Genomic DNA, 26,021 nt, shown 5'->3' with positions numbered 1-26,021 from the left:
ATGGGGACATACGGAAGCGACCTGTACTGAAAAAGTGGTGGAGTGAGTTGAGAAAAGTTGAGGACAGGAGAGATTGGAGTAACACAGTTAATGTAAGAATCGAGTAGTTTGTTAGTAATTTTCAGAGGGAAATTGTTGTTAAATAGGATCTGTTTAATACGTTGTATGTTGGTCTGGTGGTATTGAGGGTCAGAAAGAGAAAAGGATCGGTGGATAAGGTTCTTAGCAACATTAATAATTTGGTGATAAGGGTGTTGAGAAAAATAGTTGAGGAGTCTACCAGAATAAGTGGGTTTGGTATACCAATTAGTGGATAGGGAGCCATCGGAATTTCTGATAATAAGTAGGTCAAGAAAAGGGAGGGAATGCTCAATTTTACCTTCAACAGTAAACCGAAGACAAGGGTGGGGCGAAACGTTGGCTCAATAAAATAGTATAATTATCTACTATTTGAGTTTTTTTTTACCGCACCCGTACCATATTCCATTCATCTATACACACAGTCAATCAATAATCTTCCAGTATGTTTTATTTAATGTTGCTTCAGCATTACCTCAGTGGATTTAATTAAATTAGCACCTACTGGATTAAATCCATTTAGCTGAAGCACCTCGTAGCCTAACTCAACAAAAATCTCAATGTTGGTTGTGTTACATTAGTGCTCGTTTACCTCATGAGACATCTACATGACAAGATTTTTTCTTTTACCAATCACCTTTCGAAAGCATACAATAGTGGATTAGTTCACACTGAGTTCTTTCATCATTTCTTATGTGGTTTTTGTTGGGTATGTTTCCACTATTAACTTCAGGTGGCCATTTATTATTTTGACTGAGATCTCATGTCATCATTTATTCTTTAAAAAATTCAAAATTAAGTTGATCAATGTATAATTTTTTAATTCATATACATAATATTCATAGCACATGTAAATGTTAATAATATGTGGTAGTAATGTTTATCTTATTTGTGTTTACTTTACTTCTCAATTGATAAATATTGATTGCCAGTTTTTCATTGTTCAAAACTTTATACTGAAAATTTTAATGTTCATTGTAACCTTATTTAATTGCCTACTAGTTATTGTTTCCTAATTGCTAAAATAATAATACTGTTAACTTATCTATCGTAATTAGTAAAAAAATAATAGAACTGTCTGATATATCCATTATTACATTCTAACTATTAATTTTTAAGTAGTGATTATTTACTTATAGAACAAAAATTTAAGTTATTTACCTTATTCAAAGCTTTAATTTAAATTAATGTATTTTTTAAAAGAAATTATCAATTGGTTGTTACTCTTCAATTTTCTAATAATTGTATCTTTGTCATCCTACCATTAGTTACTGTATATTTTGGCATCATTCTAAGGAGTTCCCGTAACCGAGCCCAAAGAAACCTTATTCAATACAGAAATTACTGTAAACAAGCTTTATTTTGTTTAATGGTCCACATGGACCTGCCATATTCTGAAGTAAGTGTCAGGATTTGAAGTCAGATTATTTTCATTATTACTCCCAGTTCATTTCACATCAGCTCCAAACACTTTTGAACCTTACTATCTCAGATTTTATTCAAATTTTGCATAGATGCTATATAGGTACAGATTTGGAATCATATCAAATTTTAATAAGATACTTCCACTCTTTTTGGAATGACAGAGGTGTTAAGTCCTCATTCTGTGGCTAAAATAACAATAAGTTTTGGAATTGCTGTAGAACCTTGCCTAATTTAGCTTGAGATATCGAATAGGTGACCTTTTACAGTATGTTCCATGCCCCCTTTAAATGATATGCAATACTACATAGGTTAAGATAAGTTAATATTTCTTAAAACCTAATTTAAAATGTATTTCTTAAAACTTAACCGCTAGTAATATTAAAGTTGTCATGAAAATAAACATAACCCAGATATGAATAATGAATCAATAAATAAGCGAGGAGAGGTATCAGGAGATTCTTTCATTTCAAGCTTCTGATTCCATTGAATAATTGGTCACCAATATTTTCAATGTAATTTTAAAAATGAATGCAAAGTACTGGTGCATTTTTTGGTAGACAAAAGATTTATCAAGAAACATTCTAATTCAACATCGTCGTCAAGGGATGAACATGCAAAGTTCCAAGTGGTTATATTTTCTACTGCCCATTCAAAACGTTGGGGTTTTGATTGGATTTTCTTGGGGTCTTTGCATACTGACAAAGAGCTGCCAGTTTTTTAATAAAACCCCCAACTCAGTTGGATGGACCATGACTATGTGCTTTAGTAAGAAGTCCCCCTCTACTTCCAATTAAAAATCTTCCTCATGATAGCTGAGGTTTCTGAAAGTATTTTGATTCCATTTGGAAAAGAAAAAATCTTTTGGGAAATTTTTTGAAATATGGCCATCACCTTGTGTTCATTCTTACCATTACATTGATAATATTGGTGAACAATTTTTCAATAGTATCAGATGCTTGCAAAAATGAAAGAATCTCCAGATATATCTCCTTGTAATGAATGCAAGTTTGTAAATGAATCATTATTCACATCTGAGTTAGGTTTATTTTCTTTAATATAACTTTAGTATTAGAATTTTTTTGTTCCCCCTGACAAAACAAGTAATTGAATACATACATATAGGTAGTTATGTATATGTATATCTAGAAGTTTGTAATTCCTTTGATTGCCTTGTGGCATTTTAAGGTGATGTGCAGGGTCCAGGTGGTGTTGCGGTGGCTTATGCCAGTTGAATTATTGGAACGGAGGTGGGAGGGAGGGGGGTATTCTGCTGGTTAGATTGTGAATAAGTCGACTGTAGACATTAGGGTCCAAAGCCCTTCCCTCGTCAAGGACATCAACCAAAGGGGCCATGCTCTGCCACCTCCCAGGTCTTTTTATTATTAGCAGTGCTGTAAATTAATATGAGTGAAGAGTGGAATTTATGAGAGTGAAGCTCCAGTTTTTAATTTTTGTTTACATTAAAGCCATTTCTGTTTCACATTTATACCTTTAATTTACATCATCACAACCTATTCAGGGAATAAATTTGCAAATTTTCAAATTTGTACTTTATTTGAAAATTAAAATAAAATTTTTAAAGAAGGTTTTAAGAAATGTTTACCTATAAAGTGTTGCATATCATTTAATACTGCATGGAATATATTGAAAATAGCTTCTACCCATCTCTCTTGCTAAAATAGCAATCTCTTGCTAAATTAGAGAAGCGTCTACAGCAATTCCAAAACTTGTTCAATGTTTTTTAGCCTATTTATGAGGATTTAAAAGCTCTCTATTTCGAAAATGAGTGGATATATCTCAATAAATTTCACATTTTTCCAAGTATAACCATTACAACACCCATGCAAAAACAGAAAGTTTAAGTATGGTACAAAACTATATTGATTTAATGTGGGTTGAACCAGGAGTAATAATTGCAATAATCCGAGTTGAAATCCTGACTCTTACATCACAAATATGGTAGGTCCACATGGACAATTAAACCAAAAATCCCTTGGCATAATAGAGGTTCACAGTTGAGACTTACAATAAGCTAAATCTAACAACACAAACAAATTTATTCTAGATCCATTTAATTTAAATTTTTTCTGTTTTCCTTAGTAAAAAAATTTGATATTTAAGAAATATTGTTCTATTATTGTTTTCATCCCTCATTAGCTGTTCAGGGTGACAATAGCAACATGGTAACGCGCCTGTCTGCCAACCCATAGATTGCGAGTTTGAGCCTGATCCTACCCAGTATTTTTTAAGCATAAAATTATACAATATTCACTCACAATCTCTCCCCGAGCATTTGTGAGGCCCGTCAGCCAATGGGTGGCACTCACAAAAATAGGCATGGGAGTGATGGACCCAACCTATGAAAACCACATCAAGAAACGCTTGATGTATTTCTTAAGTACATTCTCGCGAGGCCATAGTTTTCCATGGTCTGTTGCGCCATTAAACAAACAAAACTGGTAGCTGTTCTCCTACAAACATGATAAAGCTTGTTATTATATTTTATGTATTATATTATAAACTGTTTTATATTAAATTTATTTATTTACATTAAAATTGTTTAAATGATATTTAAAGATAAATTTTAATTAATTTAAGAATACAATTTGGTTAGTTTTCATCAAACAGAAGAGTGACCCTCCCATGATCTTGCCACTCAGTTTATAATTGGATTCAGTCTATTAGTTCATACGTTACCTATTTAGAATTGGAGAAGTTTGTTGAGGGGTGTGGTCAGCAAAGAACAACATAAATAAACAAAATCATATTTATTTATTTTATGCCGATGTTTTGACCTGAGTTTCAGGTCTTCATCAGGGGTTATGGCGTAGAAGGCGTATTACCTATTTACTGTTTTGAAAATAATAATCTTCCACTTTCTAGGGATGCGGTTATGGTTGTCAATTACATCATGCTGTCTACTGCTTATTGGTAGCATATGGCACCCAGCGCACGCTGATCCTGAGATCAAAGGGGTGGAGGTATAATCGTGCTGGGTGGGAGCAGGTCTTCAGGCCAGTTTCTGATACTTGCACTGACTTCACGGGTCATGTACACAATTGGCCAGGTTTGTATATATTACCAAATGACTAAAAGAAATGTATATTATTTAATTATATCATAAATCAGATGGAAAATATGAAAAGGCTATATTATCATTCAGATGGTTTAAAAAATGTACAAACTTACTTTGTGAATAACAAACATCCTTCAAGCCAGCGATAAAAAAAAATTCCTTGTAGTGGTCTGTTATTTAATCAACAACGATCGTGAATAAAGTAGAGTGAATTAAAAAAATATTTAAATAAATTGCGAAGTACTCTGTTTTGTGTCTGAATATCTTGTTTTGGAATTTTCTAGAATATTGAGCTGCCATCTATGATTCTAGAAACCAGAATCTATTACAGAAACCCTCAAAGTATCGACTTTTTTTAGTCTTTAGTTTCATTCAGTAGTGAAAAATTAATAATTCTTGAAAACATTTTTTTAATAAGTAAGTAGTTTGTTATTAGAAAGAAATTTATCAAATTTACTGGGTTTTTTTCTTTATGGAAAGTTAAATAATCTTCTTACTTCAATTCTTTAAGTTTATCAGTTCTTCATCAATTAAATACTCCTTTAAAACTGTCCTTCTTCAGGTACTAATTCTTAAAATAGTTATATAGTTTTGTTACATTTAAAGTCTTGAAAAATTAGGCCATTGTTAGGACTTTACTTGTAACAAAACTGTAAATATTTTTAAAATTTATGAGATGATGGGGGTGCAGTCAGTGAAGAACAAATAAGTAAAAACTTATTTATTTTTGCCAATGTTTCGGCACTAATTGCACCCCCAACCATCTTGTCATATATATTATCCAAGGTCAACAATCTATACTCATCATTATTTTTAAAATTAGTGCCTTAAGATAGACGAACAGTCTGAAAAATAATTCTACAAAATGAATTATTTTATTAGTGTAGAATTGATATAAATAAAGAATTAAAGTTAAAAAGATATTTAAATGCCTAGAAAAAAAATGCAGACAGTTTTTTCATACAAAAATCAAATTATTAAACATTGAAACAGTATAGTTTTTTCTCATTGGAAGTAGGTAAAAAATATGTTTTCTGAATTTCCCATGATTCATTATGAATTGACTATCTGTAGTTTATTTCAAATTACCTGAAAATAATTTAAAACAGTGTAAAATATGAAGAAGATGGTCAGAGTTGCGGTAAAAAAAGAACAACATTTTCAACTATTTATCGCCCGATGTTTCACCCCACTTTGCAGGACTTCATCAGGACTGCTCAAGACAATAGATTAAACAGACATTCACAAAAAATCTGAAACAGTTTAACCATTTTTTGTAAACAAAATTTGGGTTTTTAGAAGTTAAAAAAAATTATATTTTTCCTTTAAGCTGTGCCTTTATTTTTCAGTTACTATCAAAAAGTTTAGTTAGAACTTATCAACAGCTTTTACCTTTTTTTTACTTAAGTTAATGCAGTAAAAAAGTATTTTGTGTAAAGAAAGAAGATATCCATATTCGAGTTAACTTAAAAGATAGAAAGTCAAAGTAATGAAAGTTGGTGGAATAGTTCAAGTAGCCATTTTTCCAACAAATGATTGCTGTGAATCTGAATCAATGGGAATAGGGCTCATCTGAGTCTGAATTTTTGAAATCCAGTCTTGTTGTACTTCTAAAACAATATTTATATTTTCAACTTCATAGGCATTATCATTTTTAGATAAAGTGACCAATAAGTCAGTGAATGAGATTTTGCAGACACATATAGCCCTTTTGTGTGTTATAGAAAACATTTAATCTTTACACTTATTGTTCCGTTCAAACGGAAGATTTGAAACAATCAAAATCATATGGCTAATTGTAACACCAGTGCCTCATGTGACCGAGAAAACAAAAGCACTCACATTAACATTGGCTAGCGAGCTTTGGCCAGAGGTAGCCATTTTTTTCTCTTTGTGTCCAGATTCTACTAGAAAAATGAGTGAATAGTGCCTCCTTACAGTGCACCTTGAAGTGCCTCCCATAACATAGGAGAGGGAGGAAGAATAGGAATGAAGAGAGGAAACAGAGCCATGGAGTAAGTTCACCTATACAATACAATTCAACTATCATCATCAGCATCATTCAATCATAGACCCATTATTCAAAGTTAACTTACACACCTGTTGTTTCGGCCACCCCATACTTCAACTGTAATTTATACAATATTTGTTCTTTCAGCTAACCATGAACCACTAAAAGTGAAGGAGTGCCTGGCATTAGGTTGAAGGCACACTTCATACACTTATACTGCCAAATATCTTCCTAATTCATAATATTCTGTTACACGTTATTTATTAAATAAAATACATATTCTGTTTTTATTTCATAGTTTAGGTAAGTTGTTGTCAGAACCACATTCATATGTTTCAAGTATACTGAATTATGAATAACTAAAATTTTTGTTATACAATTTTATTATAGGTCATGCTGATTCTGAAGTTGTTCTACTGGGTATTGTAGATTCAGTTTCACCTCGCCCTCCATACCTCCCTCTCGCTGTTCCTAAAGATTTGGCTGAGCGGATCAGTCGCCTTCATGGTGATCCTGCTGTCTGGTGGGTCGGGCAGTTCCTCAAGTATCTGTTGCGTCCTCAACCAAATACTGTCAATATGCTGAAAGATGCTGCTTCCAAGTTTAACTTTCAAAGACCAATTGTTGGGTATGCTGTTTTTATAGATTTCATTTTTTATTTCTCAAAAAAACTGAAATATAAAATTTGGGTTATATATAAAGTCTATTACATAATTTTTCAAAAATGTTTTGTATTATTATCCCTTGATGTTTCAATTAAATTATTTATATTTAAAAAAAATGAGTAGAGCAATGTTTTAAAAAATAAAATTAGTTAAATTGAGCATCATTATGAAATCAACTAAAACTAGAAATCGGTGTGGAACCGCCATTCCAGACCTTGGTAGTAAACTTTCTTATCATACCTTTAAAATGTTAATTTATAAGTGCTGTTTATACTGTCAGATCATACCACCAAAATTATTAGAAGGGAAAGATTCCCTACCCTCTCTGCCCTTGAAATCCCAGAATTAAGCTCAGTCTTATCTTATTTTTAAAACATATACTAATAACGAGTAGAATAATGTTAGAAAAATAATTTAGTTTCATTGAGCAACATTGTATAATTATTAAAACTAGAAATTGGTATGACCACTTTAAGTGACTCTCTTTGCTAATAAGGCACCTTAAAGCAACAGATTTCAGTCTTATCTTATTTTTTAAACATTTAAATCAATTAACTTATATAGAATAATCTGTGAAGACAGTTAAAAATATCCTTGCCATTACCAGTATACTTGACAAATTGTGTTATTCTAATGGAATAATATTACACTATTTATTGTAATTAAACCAATGTTATGAATGTTAAGTAGTGGTGAATGCCTCAATGGTCAAACCTGTTTCAATATAAAAACTAATACTGAAAGCAAATGATGATGATTTTTTCAGTTAATTTGTAGTTTTAGTCATATCTCTGATTTATTTCACTTACTTTCTGTTTTTTATTGTAAAATAATATGAAGATATTAATCATATGAGGAGAAAATGGTTGGGGGTGCAGTCAAAATAAAACACAATAAAGTTGATGTAACTTATTTAAGTTATGTCTACATACATACATACATTTACTTACTTGGCACTATTAAATAAGTTACATCAACTTTATTGTTTTATTTTGACTGCACCCCCAACCATCTTCTCCTCGTATAAGTCATCCACAGTTAACTATCTCTGATAATTATGAAGGTAGATTACTAGAGAAAAATGAGATATCTCTCTGTGTTCAAAAGAAATAAATTTACATTTATTCTATATTTATCAGTTATATTGTTTATCATTTACACATAATGTTCAATTGTGGCTTTGAATCTTGCAAGTTAGTTTTTCTCCTATTTTGACTTTAAAATCATGTCTATTATCCGAAAATTTATTTAAATTATTACTAATTTTGAAGAAAAATTCGGTAAACTCATTTTCCCCTTGTAGTCTGTCTTCAGCTATGAATTAATTTATTAGTATAGTGAGTAAAGAAAGGTATTTTTTATTTACTCAGGTTATATTTGACTTTTACATCCATGTATGTTAACAAAGGTTAAAAAAAAAGAAAATAAATAAAAAAAAATGGATTTTCCCTATTATGGAAAATTCATGGAGGTTGTATCAAATCAATTATCATATTTTATTTTTCTTAAATATTTAGTTGAAAATGACACTTGCCTAATATTTGGGGAGTGTGAGTCGTGCATCAAAGGGTGCCAAATGTCAGGACTTTAGTTTATAAAGGCACCCGTGTTGCTTCCCTGGTGTGTCTTCTCTTCTAAGACGAGTTACGGTTAAAGTTAATAAGAAAACCAAAACATTCGCCACCCTCTGATGCATGCCACCCAATAGTCAGTTGTGGATTCCCACCTTTAAGAAGGCATTGTAATGAATAATAATTTTTATTCAGCAGTAAAGATTGGTGCTGAGAAGACATGTTTGTCATTTACAGATAGTCTTCATATTATGTTTATATGAGTATGTTGAAACAGGTGAAACAATGAAAAAACAAATTTATAAAAATATTAGAAGAAGTTGTGAATGAAAAAATACATTAATTCTATTAAAGTGAACAAATTTAATATACATTCAAATCTGAACACTTTTTTATAGGTATATTTTATAAATTACTAACTAATAATAAAAACTTTTTTTTTCTGTAAATATTAAATGAAAATCATACTCACCCTATATTTGGACAAATATAGTAATAGTTTGAGGTTACTTGAGGATACTGATTAAGAATTTACTATTATAAAACATGAACATTAACATAAAAATAAAACATAAACCTTAATATATAATCGAAAATTCTGTCATTTAAAACTTCTGAATGTTTCTTTGATCTATTTCCAGGTTTCCAAGGAAACTTATAACAGATTTTCTAATAGTTTTTATCGTTTCATAGGTACTGCTGATTCAATAGGATAATTTTATTTTTCTACGTGTGAATACACAATTACATTTTATTTTAATTTCACTTATGAAGCAGTAAACATCAATTAAATATTATTGATGTAAGTATTTATTATATCTTAGGGTACATATTCGTCGGACTGACAAAGTTGGCACTGAGGCTGCTTTTCATCCTGTAGATGAGTATATGGAACATGTGGAAGAGTACTACAAACAGTTGGAACTTTCTAAGCCAGTAACTACCAAGCGGATCTATCTTGCATCAGATGACTACAAAGTTTTTGCTGAAACTAAAAAAAAGTAAGAAACATTTTCCAATTTATCGATCATTATTTTTCTTTATGTTTATGGAAGAATGTTTTCCAATTTATCTTTTGCTTTGGCAGGAAAGACGATTTACCCACAGTTCACAAATTTTTCTAGTCAGTGAAGATGAGATTGAGTTTAAAGTTCTTGTTGAAATGAAAGGCAACTCTATTAAAATTTGAATCCTCACTGCCTCTGACTTAAGAATTCTCAATATTGCCGCCATGGCTTACTCTTGTTTCTAATTTTAAAGGCTCAGTTAGTTAAATATGTTAGACTAATAATAAGTTTAACAAATTATGTATTATATCAATTACCTACAAGTTAGAACAGATTACTAGAAATATTTTATAGATTTCTACTGTTACATTAATGATTATGTCACTAAGACTAATGGATTATAAAAAAATTATATGACAAGATGGTTGGGGGTGTGGTCAGTGAAGAACACAAATAATTAATAACTTATTGATTAGTGCCAATGTTTTGACCGGAATTTCTAGCCTTCATCAGTGCCTATAACAAAAAACAAGACAATAACCAATAAATAAAAGGATATATAGAATGATTAGAAAATAACTAACATTATGGATACATAAATAGTGTTGACAGACATGAATAGTTAAAGTATTATAAGAGTAATATTAAAATTAAGTAAGAGGAAAGAAGAAATAATAAAATACATATGAAAATCTAGTTACTAAATATATGTACGAAGTAGGAAATGAAACACGAACAACGTAACAAAGTATGGAAAGAATTGGGAAATAAAACATATATATAGATAATTAAATATCTAAGTAGAATAACAGGATTAAGGAAATAAAAATATGAAGTTATATAATGCAGATGAAACAAAGAAATAGGAATATTTTAATTTAATAATAATAATAATATAAAATTAATGTTATGGAAAAAAAAAAGAGAAAGTTAAGACAAAAGAAGTAATTAGTAAATATAATATAATCTTACTTAACTTTCTGTTTCTTCATTTTAGTATTTTACTTACATATTTCATTAATTACATATATTTTCTTTCTCATTTTTTCTATTAATATAACTTTTATTTTAAACTATTATTATTAAATTATATATATTAATATCACTCTTCTCATACAGCCTTTATATTGTTATAATACTTAAACTATTCATGTCTGTCAACACTATTTATGTATCCATATGGTTAGTTATTTTCTAATCATTCTATATATCCTTTTATTCATTGGTTATTATCTTGTTTTTTGTTCTAGGCACTGATGAAGGCTAAAAATTCCGCTCAAAACATTGGCACTAATAAATAAGTTATTAATTATTTGTATTCTTTGCTGACCACACCCCCAACCATCTTCTCCTCATTTATATTTTCCTCGATCAACAATCTTCTCATCAATGTAAAAAGAAAATGTCTTATCTATCGTTCAATTAACAGTATGTTGTTTAGGCTGCCAAAGCTTGAAGATAACTGAATATGATTTTTAAATGTAAGAACACAAAATTTCTAAGAAAATAGAGGAATATGCCTCCAAAGGAATAAATATAGGATTGATACCAGCACAGAGGAGCTTAATGTTTTTGTTGTGTAAATAGTTTATTTAATTGTGATCATATTATTTTTTATATAAAATTCCTTTCTAGAAATTTTTGATAGTTTGTTGTAAATCTATCTCAGCATATTAAGCTTTTTGTTTTAATTGTTTTGATAAAAATACTTTTTTGGTTTTAGATATCCAGAATATGAGATCCTAGGGGATCCACAGATCGCTAAGACAGCAGCCGTATCCACTCGTTACTCAGATGGTGCATTAAATGGTTTAATACAGGACCTTTATTTCCTCTCTCAATCTGATTATCTCGTTTGCACATTTTCTTCTCAGGTATACATGAACCATTCTAGTGTATTTTATATTATATATTCATCATAAGTAAAAAATGTGATTTGAAGTATTATAAAAAAAAAAAATTATCAATAATTGAGGCGCTGACATTGTGTATACAGTTAGTCAAAACATTTCTGGTATTTATGGAGAAGATTTCACAAACAGACTGCAATCAGTCAAGCTGTTTAGAAAAAAACAGTTGATAAATCAATCTATAGGTGGCTTCAAAAGCTACAGTTTTTTTTTGTTCTTAAAAAATAAAAAGAAACTCTTGTTTATATGTTGCTTAAACAATTTTATGCCTCTTTGTAAAATTCTTTTTTTTGTGACTTTCTCTCATTTCCTGCTTAACACCACAATGATAGAATAATACAAAATAATACCTAAGCAATTTTCCATATAAATGAGTTTAGTAAACTGATTTATATTTATTATGTTTATTCCAATCAATTTATGGACAGTGTCTACTTGCAGAGACTACATTGCTTTAAATTTAATGAAATATTACTTTTGAAGGTTTGTCGGGTTGCCTATGAGATAATGCAATCACTTCATCCTGACGCTTCAACTCGCTTTAGATCCTTGGATGATATCTATTATTACGGAGGCCAAGGAATTCATAGGTAAAACACTTTTCAAAGATAATATTTTTTCTAATTTATTTTTTTTATGTCTAGAGGATAGAAATGTCATGGGGTAACTCAGAGGTTAGGCTCTTGACTACCACAGAATGAGTACTTGATCCTTCTATTGGTTGGAGAAAAAAATTGGTTCGTGATATTGATTATAACACCTCATTTCACTACCATTGTTCAAAAACAATATTAAATTACTTAAGGCCTTTCAACGGTTGTTGTGATTCTCATTATTTTTATTCGCCTATTACTATGCAACTATGTGTTATTGTTCATAGAATTTTTCTGAAAAAATATCAAAAATTGCCCTTAAACTAATTTCTCAGAATAATTGTTTTAATATTGACAATATTTTGTCAATATTATACAGTCATGCTAAATTAAAACTAATGATATTGTATTTAACGCTTCAATTTTTTACTGAATAAGCCATGTCTCTCATTTTCTTTGGGGAATGTTTAAAAACAGTTATAATTTTGTGAGTACTTTATAGACTGCCAAATGAAGAAATATATTGTCTCCATTTGTAATTCCCAATGCAATTGACTGTTTCTTACAAACCAAGGAGCATCCACTGCAGTCCTTACAACTTTATTTTGAAAAGATTGTAATTGTTTTCTTTTCGTAAAGGAAATCGCTCCCCAGACTTCACAGCCATACATCAGCAATGGCCTGAGAATGGTTTTAAAAATAAGAATAACTCTTTCTGGTTTTAATTTGAATTTCTTAATCTTCTAGCATTGCTAACCTTGCATAGGTTTGAGTTAGTTTGATGTTGATATGATGGTTCCAGGAAAGGCAGCGATCAATGTGAATTCCGAGATATCTTATTGTTTCACTGGCAGGATTCTATTTTACATTTTTACTTTTGAGGATCAGTTCTGGTTGGTCTGTTGGGCGTCAGAGAGTAAAAACGTTTGAAGAACATTTTTTAATGTTCAGACTAATCATCCTTTGCAAAGTATTTGTAGCTATTATTAGATCATCATGTTGAGAGAACACTGCTGTCTCATCAGAAAACATAGGTATGGAGGTATATGTGGACTGAATGATGTCGTGAACATAGAAGTTGAACAGAATGAAAGAAAGGACTGAACCTTGTGGAGTACTGGCATGGATTTGTCTGAGGGTAGAATTCATGTCATTTATCCTTACAGAAAATATTCTGCTATTGAGGAATGAGCTCAGAATGTCGTATAAGTTCTTTGGAGTGTCTACTCGCATTAGCTTGTATAGGAGACCTTGATGCCAGCCTTATCAAGGCTTATTGGAAGTTCAAGGACGTTACCTGAGTGTGCTTCTTCAATTCAAATTTGCTGATTATTAATACTGATAGTCTTGCCAGTTGATGAGAATTGTAACCAAATTGAAAATCAGGAATAATCTTGATGCATTGAAAAAAAAGAAGAAAGATGCTTTTTTATAACTGGTTCCAGCAATTTTCCAAGAATAGGTAACAAACTGATGGGTCTATAGCTGCTGGTTTGTTTAGAGTTTTTACCAGGCTTGTGAATTACTATAAATTCGGCTTTTTTCCATGTATCGGGAAAATATCCAGTATGCAAGCAACTGTTAAAAATTGATGTTATGAAAACGACAGCTTTCCTTGGAACACATTTTAAATGCTATGACTGGGAATGAATCATTTCCAGGACTTTTCTTTATTTTAAGCCTTTCAATCAGTTCTTGGATTTCTTTTGGGGTCGCAAATTTAGGTGGGAGCTGAACTGTTGCGAGAGGGAGACTTAAATACTTGTCAATTTCATCATTATCTTAATTCGGACTTCTTATACGTTTTGTATTGGAATACATTTTCTTAAAGAAATTTGCAAACACTTCAGCTTTTTTGGCATTGCTGGTGTTGAATTCATCATTGTCTACTAGACTTGGAATTTTTTCATGTTAATTCAGTAGACACCGCGTAGCTTTCCACAATGATTAATCCTTTGGGTCTAAATCTTCTACATATCTTTGATATTTAGTATATAACCATTCATCCAGATTGTTTTTTGTTTCGTGTTCTAGGTGGTTCCATTTCTTTTTGTGAACAAGGTTTCTAGTGCACATCCATTGTCTTCTTGCATGATTTTTTTTCTTTGAATTTTAGTAGTTAAATCAATTCAATCAAAAATTAAAGGAAATAAGTTATTCTAGGAGACCATGGATGCGCATTAGAAACTCTGTTTACAAAAAGAAATGAAACTACCTCAAACACGTAATTAAAGAGAAAGTGGAAAAATGAATATATTTAAATATCAAAATTATGTAAACGATTCAAACCCAAATGACTAGTCTCTAAGGATGGCTATGAGGTGTTTACTTGATAAACATGAGAAAATTACCAGTCTTGTAGACAATTTGTCTTCAGCTGAAGCTGATGCATTTGTAGATTACTTCAACAAAACGTTCTTCAACACCAAATCCACATCTAGTGAATCCATGAGTATTTAAATTTCCCTCTAGTAACAGTACTGTTTCCATCTCAATTCACAACTCCAAAAGAAGTTCAAACACTGATTAATAAAAGGCTTAACATTAAAAAAGCCCTGATCATGATTTGATCCCTTTCATTGCTATAAAAAGTTACCCAAGAAAGCTATCATTTTTATTTTGTAAATTTGGAATATTTTTCTACATACTAGTATGTTTTCCTGCTATGTGGAAGAAAGCCAAACTTGTAGTAATTCATAAGCCTAGTAAAAATGTTTTTAGAAAATTGCTGGAATTTGTTATAAAAGATATCTTTCTTCTTTTTTTCAGTGTTACAGCATTATTCTGAATTTTTATTTGGTTTTCAATATATTGATACCACTTCACACCAGCTAGCAAGACTATCATAATTTATAGTCAATGAATTTGAAAAGAAGAAACATACTGGTAATATTCTTGGATTTTCAACAATTTTTTGACATCATCCAGTCCACACTTACCTTCATAGCTATGTTTGCTGACTACACAACAGTTTTTCTCTGTACGATGGCATAATAATAGCTATAAATACATTGGGGAATCACCTTGATTATGTGTAACAATACTTTACTAAATGAATGGTTAGTCTCAAGATTGAAAATTGTACTCCAAGTTTTTTTAATCTCAGATTCCTACTAGACCCACCTAAACTAAATCTCAAAGATAACAAAATGCAAGGGAGTCCTGCTAGTAAAGCATTAAGACACCTTAGTGTTTATCTCAATTACTGCCTGATCTGGAATCACTATATCAACATTTAATTAACCCTAACCTAAGCAAGACTAGCGATGCTGTATCCTATCTTCAATAGAAAATTTAGGTTAAAACTAGAAATGACTATTCTCATTTACAAAAAAATACCAAGGTCATTACTAATTTACAACTATGACGTCTGGGGAACAGCTTCCTTTCCAAAACAAGGTCCTAAGAATCAAAGTGGATGCCCCTTGGTTTATTTATAAGAAACAACAAATTGCATCACGAACTACTAATAGAATTGATAGATGACTTCAGCAAAATACACTTTGAAAACTCACTCTCAGCTACTAGCAGTTAAAGGTGCATTAATTTACAACTTCGGAAATCCATCTTCATGTTGAAGACTGTATCTCAGGATGCTGCAACTCATTCTGTTTGTTTTGTTTTCCTAAAATAATTTATTTTATTAATTCTATAAATATTTGTTTTTTTTGTTAACTTTTTTTTATCTCTTAACTTTTGAATTACATAAGTATTATTAGTTTTATATATTTTTTCTTCATAATTTATCGTTTTTATTTCTAATTGTTCAATAGTTGGCTTCATCAATAGTTAGAGGTGTCTTTTACGTGAATCTATATTTCTCCCATAATCAATAAAAAAAATCAAACTAGTATACTAACCATCTAAGGCCCAAAAGGCCAATATAGTTATAAAGAAATATATTTATATGACAATGAGAAAGAAATTTTGAACATAGATTTAAAAAAAAAGTTATAATTATTGTTTTAAATTATAGTTCTTTATTTATCTCTGCAGGAAAGTAGCTGTCATGAGCCATCGCCCTAAATCACCCGACGAAATGGATCTTGCTGCTGGAGATATTGTTGGAGTAGCAGGTAACCATTGGGATGGTTATTCTAAAGGTAGAAATTTGAGGACAAATCAAGTCGCTTTATATCCATCATTTAAGGTAAGTAATGTAGTAATAATAATGAAAAGACTTTGCTATTTACTTGTTACTATAGCTCATGTTTCTTCTTGAAAATTTAAGTCATCAGAATGATGTTTATGGTAGTTTAATTTTTATTCTTTGCTAATCAGGTTGATGATATAGTCGAGGCAGTAGACTTCCCAACCTACACTCAGGTACCACTTACAGCAAAGCCAGCAACGTAGTTGATTCACTACCGAAGCTAGTTGGTCTCAGATTATCTCCTGGTTTTATATTTACTTAGAATTTCTTCTTCTCAAGGCTTATGTGCCAAAAATAATTGTTAAAGACTCTGCAAGAATCAGCTGTTGTCATATGCATGCGAGAATTAGGAAACAGTCTATTATATTTTTATTTTTTAGGATCTCATATAAATTAAAAGACACTGCATCGGTATGTGGCAAGTATTAGCTTTGTAAGTGATTTAAATAATGACCTAAAATTGTATTTTCACCTTTTGAGGTGATATTGATAGAAACATATTTTTATGTATTTTTAAACTTTCTTGAAAATATGTTTCTTGTTTTTTTTTTTTTTGTTTTGGTATAGACAAAACCACTGAGGTTTTCACTAGTGGAGGCCTTGTTTATTCCATATCGGCCTGCCACTAATCTCTTACGCATTAAGCTTTTGTAAATTTGAGACTGATAAGTTGATTATCAAACGTAATTAGGATTGCGTTGTCATTCACACTGTGGAACAAATACATGTTTGTATTTGTAATGATTTTATAAATTTTATAAAATGGATACCATCTTCCATTCTATAGGTCTTTAATCATATATGCCTAGTAGAATATTTGATTGTAGTCTCATTTTAAATCATTTAGGATAATATATGCATTATTTATAGTATGGTGCTATAAAGTTTATCATATATAATAGGTATAATTGTGAATCATAGGCTATTTTCTTCTTTTCTAAAAAATATTGAACCTTGGTTGTGTAATATTTAACATTGCCATCTTTTTACTACATTTTTTAATATATAAATCATCACATTACTTTGTCATAGTTAGCATTCATTAAGAAATTATTTAGGACTCTATTACTACGAAAAAATTCTAATATTATTTAGCACCACCTGTATAGCTTAAGGCATTAAATAGTTTATTATAAGTAATTAATTTGTGCTAATTTGTGTAAGTTACTGGAAGTAATGTTTTTACTACTTTGTTTTCTCTAAATTCTATTGTGTTGGATTTCACTTCGCCCTGGTTTGTAAACAATTTAAAACGCAACTATGAAGATTAATTTTTAATACTCTCTATGAGCTTGTAATTGTTATTCTTTTATATAATCATAATAATTATATTTATAGTTAATAATTTAATTAGGGCCTATGGATGAGTCAAGATTTTACTATTTTTTGACTTTTAATCTTCCAGTGTGCGTACAAATCCAAAAATGATATTATTAAAAAAAATACAAAATTATTAGTCCTGTAGAAATCAATATATACTAAATTTTAATATAATTTTTTCAATACTGTTTAAAAACTTAATTTTAATCAATTATCTGAAAATTGCTCTGGATTATCATTGCTGCTTCACTAATCAGACACAGCTTATTAGACTTGATAGCAGGTTGAATAAAAAATCTCACTTTATACTCCAAGAATAGTTTATTGGTCTAGGTTCAGCTGAACTAAGTCTAACACTCATTTGACAACCCTTAGTTTTAAGCCATAAGTGTATACTTCAAGTTATTCAAGTTTTCATGCCGTAAAAATCTTTATATTGGAAGATTAATAGTTGACCGTATGTAGTAGATTGTATGAAGATAGAGGGTGGTGGTCAATAAAGGTATAAAGTATTAAAAAAAAACTATTTATTGGTAACCAATGTTTCACCCCACTTTGCAGGGCTTTGATTGTGAATTAACTATTTCATCACTCATTATTGTACCTATTGTTAATTAGTTTTCTATTCATCTATGTTTATATAGTTTTTTTTTTAACTTAGTTTTTTTCTTTCTTTTTTATATAATCTTTTTCCCTCTTTTTATTTATATTCTATTTGGTTTGTCTTACCTTGCAATGTTTGTTTATTGTTTGTTTTGAAAGGGCCTTTAACAACCTGGTCATCAACGCCTGTTGGTTGTTGGTTTTGGTAAGGCCTAGTTGTTCTACAGAGTAATACCTTTGGTATGGTGTGCGGATCCGCATTTGAAATATTATCTAGCTAGGCGATTATAATTTGTTTAATAATTGTAATGATAGTGGGGAAAGGATGATGAAAAGCAGATAAGTAATTATTCTAATTTTAAAAATAAGGCAAGATAAATAAAGATAGAAAGATAAATAGATAATTATAATAATTAAATGAGGAGAAGATGGTTGGGGGTGCGGTCAATGAAATCAATTTTCATTGACAATGGCACCCCCAACCATCTTCTCCTCATTTATCATCCACAGTCAACTATCTCTCATAATTATAATAATTAAAGGCTGATTATTAAGTTAGTCTTATGGATGAATTTAATGACTCTTTCTATTACGGATTCATCGTTTCTCAACGCCATTGGAACATTTGTTGGTATCCCTAACTGTTTCAGTGTTAATTTGTAGTGATTACATTCTTCAAAAATGTGTTTGACAGTCAGATTACTATGAAATTTCAAACATTTTGAAGGGGCATCTCCTATTCTGAGTCGGGTGATCACTACTTCTTCACGGCGTCTACTCCGGATTGATGTAATCTTTCACATCTTTTAAGACTTCACATCTTTCTTTATTGATTTCAACTTACAACTTACAATGTTTGTATCTTGCTCTTATTTTTCCTTAATGTTATTCTGCAAAGTGGGATGGAACGATGGTTACCAATAAATAGGTTTTTTTATTATTTGGCACCTTTATTGACTGCCATCCAATTAACAATCTTTAGTTAGTTATTGCCTTTCAAAATTCACCATAATTGTTTTACTTACTCTGGAATTTCTATTGTATTTATCATCAACAATTGAGGTGTTGCTGACAAAAAAATTCACTAGTATTATATACCATGTTATTTTCAAGTTGAAATGAAAACTTACGACTTATAATAATTAAACAATTATTTATTATTTGTTTAGTAATCCTCAACTCTGATTGTTGATTGATGTTTATGAAGTGTAGCAGTGTTAAATCATTTTATTGGGATCCTGATTTTTCTTATTTTTCAGAGGTAGCTGCATGAACTACCTCTAACAAGTAGAGTTATTGCTAAAAACTCTAGATTTGTAGAATTTTTTTCTGAATCATATTTTTAGAGATTTTTACAGAAGAAACTGTGGTATTTTTGACAGAATCGGGTAATCATGTGGGTAATGCTATACACGGTGAGTTGGTCCCTGTTAACTCATTTTTAGATTTTTTTCACTGGAAGGATTTTGCTTGCAACCCCTCAATTATTTGTGAATATAAATTAAAAAAAGAAGTTAATTCATTTTTTTAGATTTAAAAAATATTGTGACACCTATTCAAAATTTATTCTTCATTTCCAATGTAATGCGTAGAAACTTCATTCCTAAATCAGTTATTTAAAGACTACTCCAAAAATTTTAATGATTGTTTTAGTTGCTGAAAAAACCTTCACATTATTTTGGCAAGATATAGTTGTTACTTTTGAAGAGTCAACACAAACAATGAATTTAGTCACAAATTTAAATGGAGAAAATTGGAAAAGAAAATTTTAGTTCACTCTTTGTGAAGTGGAAATATTTCAGTTTTAAAATTTAACAATTCAGTGGTTATGAAATTTTTCTTTTAAATATTCAAAAGAAATATTTCCACTTTACAAAGAGTGGACTAAAATCATTCTTCATGTGAACTCTTCATTTGTTATAGTTTCTAACGTTCACAAAAATTATTGTTTAATTTGAGATCAATATGATTAATGAACTGAAAAGGAAAACATTATTTCTTTTTTTTTTTTAGTTCAAATAACTAAAGAAATAATGTAATACTAATTGAATGGCAATGTATGTAAATGACTGAATAGTGTGTATAATTGAACTTTACGGATAATTCAGATATAATTTTATCTACGTATTGTTTAAATATTCTAACATTTCTTATAAAATTAAAGAGTTGAGATGAGCTGACATTTAGTTAGCTTCATTTTCTTTACTATTATGTAATTCTACATTTTTATTTTCTAAAAAATTATATATATTTTTTAAAACAAATAGAGCTATTGATATTTTCTCATATATCAATAAAAAGAAAAAATATATTAAAAAAAGGATCATTTTTGAAATAGTAATAATTTAAAATACAAAGCATTGTAGGATTTTGAACACAGATATGAATTAGTGGCTGATATAAAAAGAAAAAAAGTAAATAGACACCAATAAATGATTGACTCTTTAAAATAAGAATACTGTCAGTCTTGTTGTAAATTCAAGATTACTGTACAGTACCTTTTTGTAATTTATTTTTATTTACGATCAATAATTGTACATAAGGGTATCTTTGTATGATTCTGCCAGCCCACAGCCTCATAGCAGATGGTTCGAATCTTATCCAACTGTTGATCATATTTATATCTGTCATTATTTGATAGTTCGATTTAAATCTTTTAAAGAATTTCTTAAATCTATTTAAAGCATTTAAATCAAATTTTTATGGTTCATTTGGAAACAAACTTCCAATATTTCCTGAATTTCTATTAGTTAGGCAAATGGTGTTATAATATCTATCTTACTGACACATTTAACAAAGTAAGTATGTGGCATATTTAATTCTTAAAATGGGAATCTCTTTTTTTTAAAAATATGGATATAAAACAATTAAAAGTTCCTGAAAAAAAATCTTCACAAAGATTTTTTTTTATGTTAGAAGGCACTTTATATTCAGGAAATTCAATGATACATCACTGAGTTTGTATTTTTACGTATTATACGACAAGTTAGTTTGTTTCTTAGGAGTATGTAGAAAAACTGTCTTCCATCAAATAAGCTATATCTAGCTTTTATGGTGTTATATTTTTATTTTGGTTATTGATGTATTTATATTCTTTATCATTTGGTTTCTTTAGTATTTGAATTCTTAATACTAACTTATATATGATTCTTATTAAAATTAAAATATAATCATTAAATTAGCAATTTTTTGACAGAATTATTTCTGTCTCTCTGAACTTAGTTATTTAAATATAAAGAATGAAAAATATAATAGGCTGGGAAATTAACTGTGAAGCTAATTATTTCAATTCAGGGTAGTGTATATATTTTTTTTCTCTCTTATAGTATCCCTATGGGTGGGTATGATGAGTGTAATTTATAGGTGTAATATATTTTTTAATATTACTTGAAATTCCTATTTCAGTTCCATTTCAGAATTGATTATTTTCATTTAAATACTTTAATTTAATTCTTATTTTCTAGATTTTTTTTCTTTTAAAATTGTCAGATTTATATCCATGAAAATATAACTGACAACCTTGCCATGTTTTGTGTTGGGAATTAAACTTATTTGACATTGCATCATTTGTTATGAGTGTGATTTTGGAAAATACAATGATCACATTTTAATTAGCAATGCTTGTTTAACAATTTAGATTTCATTTAACAAAAGTTGTAGTATATTATTTTTCTGACAGTGTGACAAATTTAGGCCTGAGTTTAAGTGGTGTGTGATTCAGCTGTGGCTGACTTTCGGAATCATTTTATTCAGGATGCTAGTGCACTTTTGGCATTGATCATTCTTTCCGAGAACTTTTAGATTGAGCGTACCTAGAAACATGCATTATGATATTACATGTTGTTTTCATTTGATTAAAAAAAATTATATTAAAAAATAACAAGTGAATGGAATGTTCTAATAATTAGCTGATAAATCTCTTCCTCTAAAGCAAACCCTTTAGAGACTATTTATTCATTTAATCTTGTTTGATGCTGTACTGCGTAAAAGCTTCAGTGATTCTTTTTTACTTTGCTAAATGTAGGTCCAGTGGATCTAAAGTAGCCTTCATAACTTAATTCCGACATAATCTATCCTAAGCAATGGACTGCCATTTGTAAATCGTATCTCATTTAGTATAATCATTCTATGTGAGCCACATACATCCTTTCCCCTTAACCTTGAAGTGATTGTGCCCCTTACACATACACGGATGGTCACATGGTGGTACAGTTCCACAGATTTCAGTTTATTTTTAATATCATTCAATTGATTTACCTACTTAGCTAGTAACCATATTCTTTTCTATTTATTTCAGAAAAGGTCTATAAATAAATAATGTCATAAAATAATTAGAAAATATATTATAAAAGTGAACAAAATATTTTTAAGTAAAATTAAATCACAGATTGATGGTAAAGAATTATACTATAAAACTAGACAACATTTTTAACTGATAAAAATGATGAAAACAAATTAACAAAATATAAATTATTTTGGCAAATACTTTACAAGTTTTCATTACGCATATTATTTTTGCATTTATTGAACAATTTCCTTGTGGTATCATGATGTTCATGTTCACAGACAAGAAAGTTTGACAAATGATTAGTATTCAAATTTCCTTCTTTTTGATTTTAACATCCTAATCTAAAATCTAAAAAATAAAAAATGGAATGATGGGAATAATGAGAGAAAAATAGCACACAAAAATAAATATTCCATATTATCTACATGACTTCTCAAGCGTTAGGAATTATTCATCTGAAGCTATAACTACATGTTCTGACCCCCTCAGTTTTTGTGATGATCGTCAGTAGATCTGACTAAAACCCGAGGCTTGAGTATACTCCTGTTGTCAACCGTCGTATCTTTCTCAATACTTCCAATTTTACCTTGAGAATCAGCTTTGGGAAAGCAAAAAATGTAAATTGTCAAAAGTGCTTGTGCATTTTACCATCTTGAAACATGTCATTGTGTGCAGGCTGTTGTATATTTGTTTTGTTCTATTCCTGATTCTGATAAAAATAACAGAAAAAAATATATACTCCAACTTTTAAATTCATAGTTATGCTACTAGAAAAACTAAATAAAATATCAATTAGAAAAAAATCAATACTTTAACATTTCAATTCTTATGTGATAAATTAAACATAACTCGAGCAGTCCATAGATCTTTCATCGCTATTAATAACATAAAGAAAAAATTTGGTATTTGTTTCCAACCTTTTATAAAATTGTTGTCTGTATTTTGAAGATGTGATTTAAATATCTTAGGGAAATACTTGTAGGAATATATATACATATTTATTACTTGGTTGTACATTATATTGTTACATATTTATAGGAATAAGGAAGCATGCAATATGTTATTTATATAAATATATATAGTTAATGCATATGTTAGAGATTTATGTATATTGAAATATATTTATGTTCATTTAAACTTGTGTGTTTATATGTAGTTTAAGCTAATATATGTTTTATTATTTTCTTTCTGTACATTTCACTGCTCAAAACTTTGAATAAATGCGCAACACAGTTTAGTAATTTGTTTCAATGGTCAAATAGTCTATTTTTTTTTTTTTTTAAGGGCTGTGAAGAAAAAATATGTGTGATTGCCATGTTTATTACATTATGTGATCAATAAACAAATTCCTTGAAACCAAAGTTTTGTGGTGTTTCTAAAAAGTTTTGTATATAACAAAAATACCAAAATAAAAAAATTAAACCTAAAGATTATTTTTTCCAATATTAGTGTTTATTGTCTGTATTTTTTTTTTAGTAGTTATTATCAATTATGTTAGATGAATTTTGAAATTTGATTAAAGGTTGGTTCTTTAAAATTTGAAAGTCTTCATGTCATTATAATTTATGAGAAATCATTATAAAGTTACCACGTTCCTAATTTAATAGTTAAAACAAACTAAATAAACACTTTGCTATAATTACAGCTTACACACTTATATATGTATTTATGACTATTAAAGATATGTATTTTTGTGGATGTTGAGGATTATTCAATAATACAGCTATATTGAGAAGAAGATGTTTCACAACTTTATTTTTTGCATAATTATGCAAATTTTCTGTCACAGCAATGAAGAACACTCTATATTAGACAATTGGCATGACTATACAAGCAATAAAGTTGTGAAAAGTTGCCTCAATATAGCTGTATTATTGACTGATCCTCAAGATCTCTTATACAATCATTTTGATATCGATATACTGATAGTAAAAATTTTATTGGGCATTATCTTGATAAAAAATAGCATAATTTTGATAGTTTGGGCATTCTTTTTAATCTTAGAACTTTTTTGGTTTATGAAATAAAGGAATATGATTTTTCACAATAATATAATCATGATGCATACATAATGGCCTATGATAAGCTTTTAGTAATTAGTAAGAAATGTAAAATTTAAGTTTCTTATGGCTCATATTTACTGATGGGTGAGAAGAAACGTTTATAGATTTATATTACATAAATACCCAAACAAATATTTCATCAGATTTCTTTTATTTATTTCTTCTTTGATGGCTAAAGTATAGCAGGCATGACTTGACAATAATTTCTTTTTTAAATAAACTGCTTAATTATGTTGCTTGGAGTAATTTTTATTTTTAAACAAAACTTTTATATGCAATGTATTTGAACTTTTTCTCAATTATTTTGGCCACATTGTCTCTATAAATCTAAATCTCTTGTAGTTTTTACCTAAACCTGCATCTAATTAAGAAGTAAAGAATGCTTAAATTTGACTTTTTGTAATAACCACAGAATTTTACATAATACTTTTAATTCAGTGTTTAAAAATCTATATTTTTCTAAAACAACTTTGAGCTTAAGGCTTCCTTAAGTTGATTAGTTTAACGAGTTATCAAATTTTGATGAGCCAACTTTTCATTCATCAGAGCATTTTATCTTTTTAATGTAAAATAATTTACTTTAGCATTGTGTGTTATTATTATAAGTTCAATAGTTTTGTATTTTTTACTTAAGATGTATATATATGTTTGAGTTATTTATATGATGTTTGTTACCTATAATTATTTAAATGTATTTTAATTTTCTGCTCCTTTATTATTGGTTTGAAAATAAATGTAATGTTATAATTGTATTTGCTTTTTATCTTCCCTGCTATGTTGTCTATGGGATGCCTATAATGTTATTTATATTATGCTATAATAATGCCAATGTAAAAAAAAAGATAATTTCTGTAAGACTATTATCATTGGATTCCTTTTCCATAGGCATTATGCATGTTTACCAGTTACTAGTTAGATATCTTCATGAAGTATTATTACTATTAAGGCTAAATGTACCGCTTCATGGGATGCACCAAAATTTACTTTTCTATTTACTCCTGAACGGATGGTCCGATTTGGGATCTGTAAAGTGCATTTTGTGTTTTTCGAAAATAGAAGTTACTGAAATTATGTTAAAAAAGCACCAATCCAATAATAAGGAAAATAATATGCAAAAATATGAGTTAACGATAAATTTTTAAAAATGTGGCCTTATAGGCACTTGTAGGACCGTTCACTGAAACCATGAGACATTCCGTGAAATTATGGCATTTATACAGCGATCGTAAAGAGAAAAATACGTTTTTGTTTACAAATG

At 29.3% G+C, this 26,021-nt stretch overlaps 1 protein-coding gene across 1 annotated transcript in view; it reads left to right on the top strand.

Annotated features, from left to right (window-relative positions):
* The window catches only part of FucT6 (alpha-(1,6)-fucosyltransferase), a 35,380-nt gene extending 9,865 nt beyond the window's left edge, over window positions 1-25,515 (top strand). Inside the window, exons 6-12 of the mRNA XM_014433879.3 lie at window positions 4,387-4,570; window positions 6,981-7,218; window positions 9,651-9,827; window positions 11,557-11,707; window positions 12,227-12,333; window positions 16,333-16,486; window positions 16,618-25,515. Coding sequence (XP_014289365.1) covers window positions 4,387-4,570; window positions 6,981-7,218; window positions 9,651-9,827; window positions 11,557-11,707; window positions 12,227-12,333; window positions 16,333-16,486; window positions 16,618-16,692 — 1,086 coding nt within the window. The 3' untranslated portion in view covers window positions 16,693-25,515. The remainder of the gene's footprint in view (window positions 1-4,386; window positions 4,571-6,980; window positions 7,219-9,650; window positions 9,828-11,556; window positions 11,708-12,226; window positions 12,334-16,332; window positions 16,487-16,617) is intronic.
* The last annotated feature ends 506 nt before the right edge of the window (window positions 25,516-26,021 follow it).

The sequence above is a fragment of the Halyomorpha halys genome, unplaced genomic scaffold (assembly GCF_000696795.3).
Source record: "Halyomorpha halys isolate HHAL.00 unplaced genomic scaffold, Hhal_1.1 Scaffold1278.1, whole genome shotgun sequence".
Taxonomy (NCBI): domain Eukaryota; kingdom Metazoa; phylum Arthropoda; class Insecta; order Hemiptera; family Pentatomidae; genus Halyomorpha; species Halyomorpha halys.
Note: the sequence above shows the minus strand (reverse complement) of the source record. Positions and strands in the feature narration are given on the sequence as shown.